At 45.7% G+C, this 16210-nt stretch overlaps 1 protein-coding gene across 1 annotated transcript in view; it reads right to left on the bottom strand.

Moving 5' to 3' along the window:
* F13B (coagulation factor XIII B chain) overlaps positions 1-15949 on the bottom strand; it is a 52608-nt gene extending 36659 nt beyond the window's left edge. The window contains exons 1-3 of the mRNA XM_075003297.1: positions 15886-15949; positions 8630-8830; positions 1120-1305 (exon numbers count right to left, since the gene is read on the bottom strand). Of these exons, the coding sequence (XP_074859398.1) occupies positions 1120-1305; positions 8630-8830; positions 15886-15949 (451 nt within the window). The remainder of the gene's footprint in view (positions 1-1119; positions 1306-8629; positions 8831-15885) is intronic.
* Between the last annotated feature and the right edge of the window lie 261 nt (positions 15950-16210).

Raw genomic sequence — 16210 nt, 5'->3', positions numbered from 1 at the left:
TTTGGGCCAAATCTTCAGCTAATGTAAACAGCATAGCTGCAAATGAACAGTGTTAAGGAGCCAGTGAAAGCAATGTCAAAAATGCAGAAATTGAACTTGTAGCGCATAAGATCGTTAAGATCTCTATTCAGGGCAAGGTTAAAGGGGTCAAATTTGTAAACGAATTCTAATTCAGATGTCTCCCTCTGTAGTCCTGTGGTAAAATTATTTTGTAGAAGAACAGTTACTTTTAAATCCATTCTTGGTTCAAGTGTTCCCCCTCAGATTAATTTACAATGTAAAAAGTGTGGCAATGTAACATCAGTATAAATCAACACCCACTGTCATTCAATGCTATAGCGTTTGTGTAGCTTGTAACCCACTTTCTGAAAGGCAAAGCAGTATTAAATGTAAAACAGAATAAAGTAAATTAAATTAAATTTATTCTACCCCTAGTCTCATTAGAAAATGTACAAGGTTTCAATAATTTAAAGCAATGATCTAACCATTTGACCCACGAGCCTATATACCTTTACATGCAGGCTTAATTTTATACTTGTGGGCTATGTCTACACTAGCCCCACCGCTTTCGAAAGGGGGATACTGATGAGGCACTGCAATGAATATGCAGTGCCTCATTAGCATAATGGTGGCCATGGCAATTTGAAAGTGCCAGTTTCGATCGCGTGCGGCTCGTCTACAAGGGGTCTTTTTCAAAAGGACCCTGCACACTTCAAAATCCCCTTATTCCGATTTGGGTAGTGTTTCGAAAAGGACCCTGTGTAGACAAGCCACATGTGATCGAAAGCAGCACTTTCGAAGTGCTACGGCTTCCATTATGCTAATGAGGTATTGCATATTTGTTGCAGCACCTCATTAGCATATCCCAAAGTGCCTCATTAGCAACCCGCTTTTGAAAGGGGGTGCTAAGGTAGACGTAGCCATGAAGTGAGTAGCCCCAATGGGGACTGTCGTCATCTAGTGTAAACTGACATTGCTCCATTGATTTCCAACCAGCTGAAATTTTGCTTGAGAGTTCAAAGGTTTCCCTAAGAGAAAGAGAGAAACTAGCTCTGATAACATCAGATAGCAGCAAAGATATAAAGAAAATCAGTTTTAAAGAGGAATACAAATTCATACCAAACTTTTTAGCACAGCTTGGATGAGAAGACCATCCTTCAGGAAGGCATTGCACTGATTCTTCAGCTTTACCTTCTGGAGTGTGATAACCAGAAGCACATCTGTACTGCAATTTTTCTCGTATTTTGTAGGACGTTTTTGTGTCAGAGAAGATGCCATTTTCCAACAGAGGTTTGCTGCATTTTTCTACATAAAAATAAGTAGTTTGATTAGAAGGAAGCAACTAATAGTATATGTTTCTCTGTGACTTTTATATATATGATACGTGGGAATTTGTCTGCTTCCTGGTGACTGCATCCCTTTTGCCTGCAGTGAGGGGATGACAAGCTCAAAGATATCTCTGCTTCCTCTTTTGACACAGTAACAAAAAGCCCAGCCTCTAATAGCTATTTTGACTGCTGACAGCAGGAAGATAATGAAAGTCACCCAGTTTGCACAATCTGGAAAATGGTGGTGTTCACAAACTCTTTTTTTTCTTGCCAGTCTTAACTACTTTCTTCATTCAATTCCACATCACTATTGCAGCTGCAGTTCACACAGCAAGTTTTGAATTCATAGAATCCTAGGGCTGGAAGGGATCTCAGGAGGTCCATCGAGTCCAGCTCCATTTTTTAGACAAATTATCATCAAAGTGTGGTTTATTCTCCTAACATTTACCGTCTTGTACCACTCCTCTTGAAAGTTTAATGATCACAGGGGGAAAATATATAGAACATTTCCACTCATTTACAGTGAAGTCTTTTTTATCTTGTTTGCATTAGAGACACCCATTGGCAATTTTTTTTAAGAGGGGTGAGTTCTGAAGCATCATAAAAATATTGCTGTGACTTTTTTTTTTTTTTACAAGCTTATCAGTAATATCCCTCTTCCTGACAAAAGACACTAAAAAATGTAGATATCTCCCAATGGACATTAGTCCTCACTTAAAGACAAACTATATTTGCTGGAAGTCTTCACTTCCATAGAAATGCTTCATAATGTTTCCTCCCAATGCTCCTTAAATTAAAAGGAAAACCTCCCATGTAATCTCAAAAATGCTCTATTCATAACATGGGTGAAGACATATGGCGAGTTCTCTCTGTGCAGCAATTACAGGTCTCTGGAAAGGGAAAAGATGACTCTGAGTTGCTCATAAGCAGATAGTCTCCACAAGGGGAACAAGAGAGTTCTGTGTTTTGATGACTACACTGTCTCCTGGCCAAGTGCACCCTCTATCTTTCTTTTAAATTTACTTGAAGGGGCACAGATGTTTTCCCCATTCCCTATAAAAATGGTAACTCATCTTTTGTGACTGTTGTTCTTCGACATGTGTTGCTCTTGCTCGTGCCATTTAGGTGTGTGCATGCCATGTGCACAGGTTGTTGGAAAGTTTTACCCACAGCAGCATCCGTAAGTCAGCTGTGAAGGCCCCTAGGGTGATGCCGATTAAACGGTGCATGTATAGCAGAACCAACCCTCCCCCATTAAGCTCCTTCTGGCTGTAACTACTCTGACAGAGGGCAGGCAGGTGGATCTTGGAATGCACATGAGCAAAACATCTTGAAGAATAGCAGTTACAAAGGGTGAGTAACCATTTTTGATTTGAGTGCTTGCCATTAGGTAACTCCCAAGCGGCTATCAGGTGAAGGGGTTGGAGACCATCAACCAGCTGCCTGTAACACCATTCTCCCAAAAGTGGCATCATCCATGGCCTGTTGAATTGCATAATGAGTCATGAAAATAACTGCCAATGACCAGGTGACTGTCTTGCAATCCTTGTATTCAATAAGGATTTGAGCAAGGACTGCTATTGAAGAAGACTGTGGTTGAGTGGAGTGGGTTCATAAAGGAGTTGCCAGAACCTTGGCCAAAACATAGCAGGTATGGAGCAAGTTGCAATCCATGAAGAGATCCTTTGATTGGAACAGACTTTTCATCCTGTCCACTATTGCCATGAGCAACTGTGTGGAGTTTCTAAAAGGTTTTGTTCATTGTAGGTAAGAGGCTAAGGCCCTTCTAACATCCAATCCCTCTGTGAAGCATGAGGTTTCAGGTAACACACTGGTAAGCATGTCCTGACCCAGGTGGAACGGGGAAACTGTCTTGGGGAAGAAGGCATGTGTGATGCAGGAAACTACAGCTGGTGAAGAATATTTGAGGGTTGTCATTAGAATGCAGAGACATCCACTATGGTGCACCCAGGGGGTCACTACTTGAAGAAGAAAAGCCCTGTCTCTGCTGAGGATAGTGGCATGTAGACAGCAGAATATTAAAGTGCCTTCCCTGTCTGGCTGAGACATGGAGGCTAAAGATTTCAACATGGTGTGTGTGTCCTTGAGGTTAAGAAACTTGGAGCTAGTTTGTTCCACAAGCAACCCCAAGCAATCAAAGGGCAAGTCTTGAATTGTTTGCTGAACCTCTGGGAGTATCCAAGAGACCTGAAACCATGAGGAGCAATATATTACGATACCCATTGCCATTATGTGCACCCCTGAATCAGCTGCATCTAGTGCAGCCTGGAATGTGGAAGATCACCTTCTCTTCTTCCAGAAGGGCCCTAAACTCTGAATGGTGCACTGGAGGAAGCAGCTTCTTAAATTTCCCTAGACAGGCCCAAATATTATAGTTATAGTAGCTAAGAAAGACTTTCGGTTAGCAATTTTTAAAGGGAGGAGGCCTATTGAATAACTCTTCCTACCCAACAGGTCCAGTTTCTGGTCCTGTGATTTTGGAATAGACTCCTGTTGACTCTACCACTCTTTAGCATTAGCAGCATCCACCCCCAGAGTGGCCAGGTGTGTATGGGTAAATATATATTCATATTCCCATGAGGGTACGAAGTACTTCCCCCTTTATGCCTTTTGCTGAGGAATGGAAGCTGAAGTCTGCCACAGGAACTTACGGCAGCACCACCCTGGAGGAAGCTCTGAGGTCAAGAGTACTGGATCTATGCCCTCCTTTACCTCCTCAACTTGCAGAGCCAAGTGGCTGGTCATCCTCCCAAGGAGTTCATTCGGGCCCCTATCATCCATAGCAAGTAGGACATGGATGAGCCTGCAACTGTCTCATCAGGCAAGGAAGACAAGGAGGGAACGACAATGCTCAGATTGTCCCCACTGGCCAATTGTGTGGATTGTAGTGGTTTTGCTTCCTGAGCCTCGGTGCCAAAATTGGTTCTGGGGAGGTTTACAGCTACTGCACCAGAAAGCGTAGAGCTGGTGCCGAGTGACCCCCACTGAGTCGACGCTGCAGCACCGCATTTCAGATGCAGTAACAGACCCTGCTGACCTCATCCAGGACTTGTAAAATAGGGCAGGCATGGGGGCAAGATCCTCACCCCACATGGCACCCTGACCAGAGATATCAGTGGAGTCCCCCTCAGAAACAAAGAGAAGTCCTGTGACACCTTATAACCTAACAGACAAAAAGACTTCTCATGGTTTTGTGGATACAGAGAAACATGGCTACCCCTCTGATAGGAGTCTCCCTCCTGTCTAATGTCAAAGACACTAGTCTGATATGCCTGGAGTACCCAGAAGAGTCACTGAAAAGGAGCTTGCTCTCATGGAGGCCACATCACAGTTATCCCTGTGGTGCCAGGACCTCCAGGAACGACTTTAGCTTTGAACCAGATGATGAGTCGGAACATGACAATGGCAGTGTTGTTGCCAAAGGCCTCAATGATTGCTGTAGCAGGGTGAGAACCCTTGCAATTTGGCACCATGGCAAAAGGCCCCTGGAATGGTGCTGAGGAGAGCAGTCCTGGCAAGCATGGTGCCAAGAAGACTGTAACCTTCCAATCATCACCAGCTTTCCTCTCAGTGCCAGCAGTCCTGGACCTGGAGATGGTGCTGATGGTTGCACTGGAGAAGCTCTTTAGGATCAGCCAGCATCAACTGGTCCCTGGCTGCTTTGTAAGTCTTGGGGCTAAGAATGGCATATCTTTAACCCCCATCTGACTGTGCAGACAGCTCATCTGACACAGGATGCACCCATTTGGACTTTGCCGTCTTGGAACCTGGCACCTTTCTCTGCACAGACTGTTTCTGGATCTTCCATAGCACTGGAGCGCAGAACGGGCACACATCAGTAGTACCATTTTTGGTGCTGCAGAAAGGCCACGACACTTCTTCGCCACAGCCTGTGTGTGCTGGTATGGAGCCCTGCACCAACGGAGGCACATTGTGCACAGAGGCCTATATCGGCACTGGAGCAGGTTGCACTGGTTGAGGGTGAAGAGACGACTCCATGAGGGTGTATTTAAGTCTATATTCTCTGTCCCTCTGGGTTCTTGGGCAGAAAGCCATACAGATTTTACACTTGTTTGCAATGTGTGCCTCCTGGAAACTCTTCAGACAGCATAAATTTTTGGCAGGAGATATAAGGCTTAAACCAGTGGGTTGGAGGCATGCCCCAGCCCTGGGGAAGGAGAGGAGAAAATGAACAGGCTTCCTGATAAAAGCTATCTATTAACTACAAACTGCTAACTAATTACTAACAAAGAAACTAGGTACTCTGCAGGTAACAGCTATTGATGGATGAAAAGGGGAGAAAGCACTTGCTTGCAGCCAGAGAAGGAGACACAATGGCCATCATAGGTGAAGAGGTCAGCTGTGGTATATATGTACTATCATATTGGCACCACTCTAAGTGTCTCCATAGATGGTCTACAGATGTTGCTGGTGGAAAATCTTTTTGACAACTGTGCACACAATATGCACACTCCCAACCGGAATCGACATGAGCAAGCACTCAAAGAACCACCACAGAACCTGGTGTTACTGCATGTAACTATGGAACCTGACAGCATTGCATTCAGCCATTGGGTGCATCCAGGCAGCTGAAAAACCACATAGCTAGAAATGATCTTAGGGCTTTGAGAAGCAAGGCCAAATAGCTGCATTTTTGCCATTTCTGTGACTCTGAATGGGAGAAGGGGCAAGAAAGCTAACGTACCGTAAGAATGGAAGAAATGTTTGGACATTTAACCTCTGACTTAAGTGCCCTGGCCTGTAAATTGTATTATTGTTATGATTGGGATACTAGAAATATTCAGTAAAACAGGAGTAGATTGCTTAAATTATGAGAACTGATGACTCACAACAAGTTACTATGAGAGTGACTATGAGAACAACAAGAAGTCCCGTGGCACCTTATAGACTAACAAGATTTGAGAGCTCTTTTTGATGTTTTCCTGTTTGCGGATCAGGTGGTTCCTCAGTTTCTTAGAGAGTGTGTGGCACAATCTCTCCCTATAATCTGTGCAGTATGTTGATTTCAGTGGGTTTTTCACCTTCAGTCCTTTTGGTATGATGTCCTTCTGTTTGCATTTCGAGAGGAAGATGACGTCTCTCTGTATCTGTGCAAGTTTTTTCATGAGGTTGATGGATTTCCACTCAGTATGGCTATATGCAGTGCCTTGCATGGTGACAAGTATCAGAGAGGTAGCTGTGTTAGACTTCTGGTTGTTCTCGAAGATACAGACTAATGCTCTGATATGAGTGGCTATGTATTTTAAGTTATCTGTAAGATATTAGGCAAAAGGGTACACTTTGGAGCAATCAAGGTAAGCTTTTATTTGAGGAAGGAGCTGGCACCTAAACTCCCCAGCCCCTGAATAGAAAGAAGGTCCTTGGAAGTCCAGTAGTTGATTACCTGGAACTATCTCAGACTTTGGGTAATTAAAAATGGCTAAGAAGCTCAGAATTTAGTGCTACAGTGCTTGTGTAAATGTCTGCTTGAGGCATAATAAAAAGTAGCCTTAGGTCAGACAGGGAGGCCCAGGAGTGGGGTGAAAAAACCCTCAGATCTGTGGGCCCCATCTGAGAAGCAGAAAGAAAAAAAGACTTTCATCTCACAAACCTCAAGTTCCACCTCAGAGCCTAGGGGGACCGGTGCTAGTAGATTTTGTGGGACCCCACCCACTATCTGATGTGGGGCCAGAAATGAGGTGTTCAGTGAATAGAAGAAGGCTGCCAGGGAGCAGGCTGGAGTGAGAAGCTGGGGTCTCGGCAGGAGTGAGCTTGGGGGTGTGGGAAGAAGGTATGGTGCAGGAGTGGGCTGGGATTGAGGGGCCTAGATGGGAAGGTGGGTGCAGAAGTGGGCTGGGGAGGGAGGGCTTGAAAGTCGGGGTACAGAGCAGGGTGATGGGCTGGGTGAGAAGTAGGGAGCAGGAGTAGGTTAGCAAAAGGGGGTCTGGGCAGAAAGGTGGGTGCAGGAGTGGGCTGTAAATGGGGGAGTCTGGAAGGGGAGATGATGGAGCAAGATGAGTTGAGGGTTCTGGGCAGGAGAGAAAGGTGCAGGAGAAGTTAGGGAGGGATCAGGAAGGGGGGATGCAGGAACATGGTGGGGATCCAGGCAGGAGAGAGGGTGAAGAAGCAGGGTGGCGTATGGGGGTCTGAGTGGGAAGAGACAGGCTAAGAGAGCAGTGTGGAGTCAGAGGACCACACATGGCTCTGCACAGTGAAGGGAAGTGCCTGCCAGTGGCACTCCCACCACTTCCATTGGGCATGATTTGGCCAGTAGGAGCAAGAGCAGGCAGTGCCTACATGGAGTGCTTCCCCATGAAAATCTATATTCCCCTCCTCCCCGCCCTCGCCCCCCCGCCAGTTCGGCAGCTTGCCTGGATCGGCCCCATAACACTTGAGGCACGTAGCTGGAGCACCACCATATTCCTGAGTGGAGCTGAGGGGGGATGAACCCCAAGCCTTGTGGGCCAGATCCACGTGGGGCACAAGCTGGTTCCAGCCCATGAGCTGTAGGGTACCCGCCCTGGCTGTAGGTAAAAGCACTTATTTGTGCTAATCACTTGTCACTGTGTCCCTCCTTGATGTTTTCCTAACACCACCTGAAAGGAAACAGTTAATTACCATGGCTTTGAGTTCTGAAAACCCTGTCTAGCACACCCTAAGTATGCTCGGAGCTGCTTTTACTATCTGAGGAAGCAGCCAATCCATCACCTGCTGATGCAGGGTGCAGCTCTCACTTTGTTTAATCTCTGCTGCTGAGCCAGCACATTTCTGGTTAGGGAGAGCATTTCCACCTGTAAGAAGAGAATTACTGAAGATGAGGAAGAGGTAAAGTGAGCTAAAAATCTGACTATAAGTGATCATTTGCTCATTATGGAGGATGCTAAGGAAGTCCAGTACTTGAATAAAAACAATAATGAAAACCCAAAGGACCATAAGAACAGTCATGGGTCGGATCAAAGGTTCAGCTAGTCCAGTATCCTGTCTTCCAAGAGCGGCTAATGCCAAGGGCTTCAGATCCTTCCTGTCCTCCATACCCAGCTAATGGCAAATAGAGGTTAAGGACAGCATCCCTGCCCATCATGGCCAACAGCCCTGGATGGATCTAACCTCCAAAAATGTATCTGATTTTACAAAATGGCAACGTTACTGGTTTACAGAGAGGTAATGTGTTGAATTCTAGTTCCACTTATTTTTCCCTAATTTATGTTTTCATCACCAGATCCTTCTGCTGAAATCAATTACAATTTCCCCAAGAAATAAAGGCAATGCAATTGACTTACGATAACACTTTGGTGCTGGTGACCATCCTCTTGCTGTGCAGGTTATCCTTGCAGTTTGCGTCCCAGATTCAGTTGTATAGCCCGCCACACAGGTGTAGGAAATTTTTTTTTCTTTGTTCATTGGAAAATAATAGTTTTTAAAACTATAATAATACTGGGCTATCTTCCCATTTTCAATGAGTGGCAAATCACAAGGCTTATCTACAAAAGATTTAATTATGTTTTATTCATTATACATTTTTTCCAATGCATAAGCGCTTTCTGAATTAATTTAAAATGAATTGACTTGGCTGAATTCTGTATAGATCTCTAAGGTTCAGACATGAGGTCCAATTCTGCAATCACTTAGCCTCTGAACTTATTATACTTAACTTGCCTAGCAGTTAGTAACTGTACTGAAAACCAAGATTCTTTTCCACATTGTGTCCTTTCTACAAGGATATGGGCGTATTCCAGTTATACTATAAGGTAATACATTCAGGAAAAGGGTGTTATATTTATACCTCAGGAGATGGCTTCACTCAATCTATTCAAATTGCATGCTAGATACATTCAGATGGCTCAGAACCTGCTTTCATCTAAGAAGAGTTTCAAGGCCTCAGAGTTGCAAAGGAAAGCTTTCAAATGCACAATGAGCTTAAGTCATTCAGTAACATCTGCCCAAATCTGCAGTCAGCCTCAAAAATGATTGGTAGATGTGAACTCTAAAGTGTCAGCTTTAAAATATAACCACATTTCGTTGTCAACAGTGGGCAGAAACACCTCACCACAAACTGCTCTGAGTTCCTTCACATTGATGTGTCTGTGCAGCGTAGTTTCCACTTTCTTGCCCTGTATATCTGGACAGTCCCAAGATAAGCCCCACAGCCTTGATTGGAGGCATTGGAAATCAGATCTACCAATGGCAGATTCCCGCCATGGCATTTTCTGGTAGAGTCCATCATTGCAGTGACTGGATCACTAGGGAAGATATGGTAACAACCCGATCCAGGGGTGCCTAGCTGGTGAGCTCACACAGGCACACAGCATGAACCTTGCAAAGTGCACCATGTAGGTGCATACCACCACGTGCCCTTAGGAGGTGGAGGTAAGTCCTGCCTGCGGGCCAAGGACACCTCCCCAACCAAAGCCACTACAGTGTTGAATTTCTCCTGGGGGACAGATGCTCTGCCCATCTGAGTCTAGCACCACACCAATGAACTCTATTATCTGAGCCAGCACTAATATTGACCTTTTGTTTATTAGGAGATGCAGACGATGGCACATACAGGGCAAGAGAACTACATCTTGCTGTACCTTGGTTGAGGAATAAGACTTGATGAGCCGGTCATCAAGACAGGGATAGAGCTGTAGTTTGAGATGTCTCAGGTAAGCTGCCACCACAGCACATCTTTGAAAAATACCTTTGGGGCAGTAGCAAAGATGAAGGGCAGAACCATGAACTCCTAGTGGGTTCCACTGTAAATTGAAGGTTCCTCTTTTGCCCCTTGAAGAACACAACATTAAAATATGTAGCTTTGAGGTCAAGAGTGACATACGAATCCCCCAGATCCAGTCTAGGAATAATAGAAGCGAGGGACACCATACAGAACCCAAGGTGGACCAAGTACCTCTTCAAGCCTCACAAGTCCATGATGGGATGAAGTCCCCCCTTTGTCTTGCAGGATCAAAAAGTAACAGGAATAGACACCCCTGCTCTTATAGTGGGGTGGCACCTCCTCCACCACTCCAAACCGCAAAAACTCCTGTACCTCCCACTTTAGAGAGAAGTCCCAGAAGATGAACTTGAAAGAGAGTGGGGTAGAAACTAACTGGATAGCCATGTTCCACAGTGGCCAGGACGTAGCAGATCATAATGGCCACAGGTTGTGAGGAAGGAACAGAGGCAAAACAAAAACAAAGGAGGAAGAGATCTGGTCTGACAGGTGTGTGGCCCTCAGATGCACCTTCAAAAGGGGAGCTTGCTGTCTTGGTAGTTTGTGCCAATGGCTGTGAAGTGTAGCCCTACCTCCTCTTCAAGGCTCTAGGTTTCTCTTGAAGGCTTCTTGTGCTTAGGATAAGAGCCTTTAGGTTTCGACAGCTGGGGTTGATATTTCTCTCTCCAGCCCTAGGACATAAAGGCCCAGGGTCTTCAAAGTAGTGTGGCAGTCCTTCAGCCCGTGCAACTAAGTATCTGCCTCTTGTGCAAACAGGGCCACGCCATCAAATGGGAGGTCCTGAATGGAGTTCCGCGCCTCTGCAGACAACCCCAACAGAAGGAGCCCTGAGACCCTCCTTATGGTGATTACATAGGCCATGGATCTGGCAGCAGAGTCCACCACATCAGAGGTTGCCTGCAGTGCTGCCCCAGCCACTGAGTAAACTTCTTCTATGAAGGGTCTTGAACCTCTTCTCAGAGCCCTCTGGAAGCACTGCCTCCAACTCAGATAGTGCCTGCCACATAAGTTGCAGTGGGTAAATGAGTTCCTGTTGGTTTGCCACCCTGAGTTGAAAACCGGTCAAATAAAATTTGTGATCAAACAAGCCCACAAACCACCCTTCCCTGGGCCCCATGCTTAACTCTAACTTCTAAATGAACAGTAACAGAGAGAAAGCTGGGCTAGTCTATATACTATCAAAACAAAAAAGCAGTCAAGTAGCATTTTAAAGACTCACAAAATAATTTATTAGGTGAGCTTTTGTGGGACCAACCCACTTCTTCAGACCATAGCCATACCAGAACAGACTCAATATTTAAGGCACAGAGAACCAAAAACAGTAATCAAGGTGGACAAATCAGAAAAAAAAATCAAGGTGAGCAAATCAGAGAGTAGAGGGCCGGGGGGGGTGTGTGTGTCAAGAATTAGATTAAGCCAAGTATGCAATCGAGCCCCAACAGTGACTCAGAAAATTCCAATTTCAGTTCAAACCACATGTTAATGTGTCAAATTTGAATATGAAAGAGACTTCAACAGCCTCTCTTTGAAGAGTGATGTGAAAATTTTTCTTCAGTAACACGCAGACTCTTAAGTCATTAACAGACTGGCCCACTCCATTAAAATGCTAACTAACAGGTTTGTGGATCTGGAGTGCTTTTGTCTGCAAAAGCACTCCTGATCCACAAACCTTTTAGTCTGTATTTTAATGGAGTGGGCCAGTCTGTTAATGACTTAAGAGTCTGCGTGTTACTGAAGAAGAATTTTCACAACCCATTTGTCTGTGGTGATGTTTTGCCATTGAGAGTAGAATGGTTTGAGCCGATGATGGAACATGTGCTGGGATTGGCATTGAGGGATGGTCTTGATATTGCAGTCCTTGACATACCCATCAAACTTGCTGTCTCAGGGCTTGCCCCGAGGATGCGCGATCCTGCTGGGGGCGTCATCTGGGGGCCCTATACTGTTGCTGCTGGTAGTGGCGTCCCTGGTCATAGCTCGTTGGTATTGTGTACGCTGAGGTTGATAAGCGTAGCACCTTTACTGGGGGTAAAACTTTTTCCTCCTGTACGGAGGGGTATATATGCCCAGGGTCCTAAGCATGGTTCTCGAGTCCTTGCTTGAGTGTAGGACCGAGTCAGTTGAATCTGCGAATAACTTCTGTTTATCAAATGGAAGGTCTACGATTTTTGCTTGCAGATCTCTGGGAATGCCGGACATCTGGAGCCACGATTCCCTACGCATTACCACTGCTGTGGCTGTGGATCACGCTGCCATGTCTGCCGCATCCAGGGCAATCTGGACTCCTGTTCATGAGGCTGCGTAGCCCTCTTGGACGATCGCTTTCAGCACCGGTTTCTTATCCTCTGGAAGGAAATCCATGAGGGAAGCAAGTCTGGAATAATTGTCGAAGTTGTAGTTTGACAGGTGTGCTGCATAGTTTGCCATTCTGAGTAGCAAGGTAGAGGAGGAATAGACCTTCCTACCGAACGTGTCTAATTTCCTCGCATTTTTTTCTGACCCTCCTGATTTCTATTGGGGTGTCTTGGATCTCTGCTGTGATGATTCGAATACCAGGCAATTTGGTTGGGGGTGGCTAAACAGGAATTCCATGCCCTTGGCTGGAACAAAGTATTTCTTATCCACCCTCTTATTTGTGGGAGGGGTAGTGGCTGGAGTCTGCCATATGTTGGTGGCTGATTCCATAATCGCTTCATCTAGTAGGATAGCGATCTTAGATGAAGCCAGGGGTCTTAAATTTTTCAGGAGTTTATGATGTTTCTCCTGCACCTCCGCTATGTGAATGTCCTGTGTTTGTGCTACTATCTTGAATAGTTCTTGGAATTGCCTAAGGTCGTCCGGGGGGGAAATATCCCCGGGGACAATCCCCTCATCTGGGGAGGACGAAGAGGCATCGCTATGATATACCTCCCCTAATTCCTCTGATTCCTGGATTTGCTCATATGCTTGCCCTTTTGAGGATTCAGAGGGGAGGTCCAGGGCCTGTGGACCAACGTCCGCCTAGAGAGGCTATGTTCTTCTCACGGAGTGAGGCTGTGTGAAGGGGTGTTGGCAAGGTGTGGGTGGGGATCTACCCCTGGACCTGGACCCCCTGTGCTGGCGCTCAGTATGGTAGGGATGGCCATAATAGCAGGGGCAAGGGCCCAGTGATGGGGATCTAGACCATGAGTGGAAAACGTACGCATGGGGTCTAGACGAGCGTGACCTCCGTGATGATGCTGAGAGCAGTGGAGATGCTCTGTGATAGTATTCATAGGTGTCCCTACTGGAGATTGGTGAAGGTTGCCTGATACAGGGGGATGGTGGTTGAAGGAACGGGGATGGAGGTCTGAAGCAGGCCATGGGAGTTGCTGCCCAATGTATTTCTTGGGGGGAGCTAGGTGATAATGGCAACGCGGTGGCCTCCGGGGATGGGCTGCAGTGCCGGGTTTTAGCTTTTACTTTTCCCCGTCCCTGCGAAGCAGGCACCGCCCCCTCCCATGCCAGGGACCTCGGCGCCGTTGTGGGTGCCGCGCTCGGTGCCCCTGTGCACGGCACCACGTGGGTAGCTTCCTCCAGCACCGTTGGGTCCTGTGCCGGGTACCCCTGCTCCGGTGCCATCAATGCCGCAGGGCTCGGTGCCGTGGGAATCAGTGCTGCCGATTCCGGTGCCAGAGGTGCCCCCGGTGCTGACGTCTTAATGGTCGGAGGCCCTGGTGCAGCTGTGTGCGCTACAGCTATCCCACTTTGAGCAGTGCGCGGGTTAGAGTCCTGTGCTCTGCTCGTCCTGCTCGCAGGTGTTACTGGCAAGGATCGAGCTGGAGAAAGCTTCCTTTTCTTTCGTACAGAGGAGGTTAGGGAAGCTGCCTTCCTCTCGTGTGATCCTGAGGGCCTCTCTTTATGAGGCTTCTCCGATGGTTCAGGTTGGAGGGCCTTATCAAATAAAATCATTCAGCCTCATTTCCCTGTCCTTTCTGGCTCTGGCTGCGAACTTGGAGCAGTGAGGACACTTTTGTGGAACGTGGGTCTCCCCGAGGCAACGAATGCACTCGCTATGCCCATCTGAGGCAGGCATGGCCTCGCGGCATGATACACATTTCTTAAACCCCAGCGAGGACATCTCGGCCTGGGCGTTTAAGTCTTTGAATGTTAATAGGGCACGAATGTTAATAGGGCACTTAACAGCTAATCAGTCCTGGAAAAAAAGAAAACGTTCACGGCTTTTAGGATAGCAGACCGCTTAAGGCAGCCGCCTCTGTTCTTCTCTCTCCCCTCTTTTTTTTTTTTTAAACTATATCTACATTTAACAGAACAACTTTAACAATGCTAACTAAACTATCAAACTAATAACTATTAACAAGATTAACAAAATTAAAACATAGTTTTTGTCTCTCTCAGGTGTTGGAGCTGGAGTGGAATCCATCTGCAGCCGTTGGCGGTTGAGAAGGAACTGGCAGGGACCGGATCGCGCATGTGACCGAAGGCTCGCGAAGGAGAGGTGCACATCGGTGCATGTGCGACCCGATGAAGACTGCTAAAGACTTCCGATCTGCGGCACCGGGGCGAGCCCGACACCTACTGTGGAGCACCCACGGGGACCCGTCGAAGAAGAAGCAGCACCTTAATTCTAGGAGGTCCTACCTCGAGAGCAGTCTGTAATCTGCTCTCCACTGTAGGTTCTATGACAGAAATTTATAGATTGGCAGCATTCAGGTTCCTTACAGTGGAAAAACTAAAGATAGAAACTAAAGCTATAGATTCGCCTAGTTGAGCAGTGAGCAAACTTTTAGCATTGGCTCCATTTTTGTCCCTACAATTACCAGGGCCCCCAATCTGTCCAATGCAATCCAAACCCATGGAAATTTCAATTATGTTCATATGAAAAAAAAAAAGCCCCACACCTTTCAGCATGTATAAGTACGTAGAACAAAAAAACCTTACTAATTGTAATATATATATGAATATACATTATAAAACAGTAACATATCTCAACATTTTTCATGGGATGGATGAGCCTGAGATCCAGTGGCCTGTGATGCTGCACTCCCCTTACAAAATTTCATGCCCTCCAGAGTGGGCCCATACCCCACGTTGCACACTGTTGGCCTAGTCAGAATTGACAAAGCCTGCATTTAAAAAGGGAGACTGGATAGCAGTGGTTTGCTGTTTTCTAGTGAGGGGGATAGCTAAAAACAACCTTGCGTTCTAGAAAATAGGGGTTAAGGGGGCAGCATTCCATTCTGTAGACACCAAGAACATGAACTGCGGAGCCTCAACTTAGGATATTAGCTGTAGACTAGCATTTGATTTCCCCATTTCTCTTTCAACTTCACTAAGTCATTGTACTTCCAACACTGCCATTTATACTTGGCTATGAATAAAATGGAACTGGAGCCTTTTCCTTAAGTACTGAAGCATAAGTTCAAAGGAAATGGTTCCAGAAATGACACCATAATAAGTTAGTGTCTAAACCTGTGCCTGGATGTGCTGTAACTACGTCACCTTCAAGGTTCAACATTGTAACAGTTTACTTCATAGCAAGTGTTCCACTGAGAATAATAAAAATACAAAGCCCACTAGCAAAAATGTATCTAGAAAAATAAAACTTATTATCAAATTAAAGTGACCACACTTTTCTGAGAACAATGCGTAAACTATATTGTCTCGATTAGTGCCCTTTTTGTAGGGAAAAAAGAAAAACAGGAGCTGGTACTGAGCTGGCTCCCCACCCTCCACCTATCCCATGGGTGGGGGTGCCGAGGTAATACTGGCACGAAAAAGAGTACTGGTCTAGATTATCATATTCATTTTGTAATGAAAATAATGTTTTAGTACTTTTACCTTCTGCAAAGGTTTCTCTTGATTCAACCAAAATTATGAGAAAAATCCAGCTTTTAAATCCCATATTTAGTGCTCTCCTAACAGTAGTTTTCACCATTCTGTGAACACTAGAGGCTAACTTAGTATTTCTTAAAAACGCAGTTAATTATTTACAAAAGATATTTGGAGTACACTTTGTAACACACTCGCATATTTCATTGAAAGCACGTACTGATTTTTTTATTCCTTACATGGAAAACACTAGACCTGAGTAGCTCTATTTCAATGAAGAAGCTCAATAATAGTAAGGCATAATGAGAAAAATATTAACAATGGCAGCTGATTT

This window comes from Carettochelys insculpta, chromosome 9 (assembly GCF_033958435.1).
Source record: "Carettochelys insculpta isolate YL-2023 chromosome 9, ASM3395843v1, whole genome shotgun sequence".
Lineage (NCBI taxonomy): Eukaryota > Metazoa > Chordata > Testudines > Carettochelyidae > Carettochelys > Carettochelys insculpta.
Note: the sequence above shows the minus strand (reverse complement) of the source record. Positions and strands in the feature narration are given on the sequence as shown.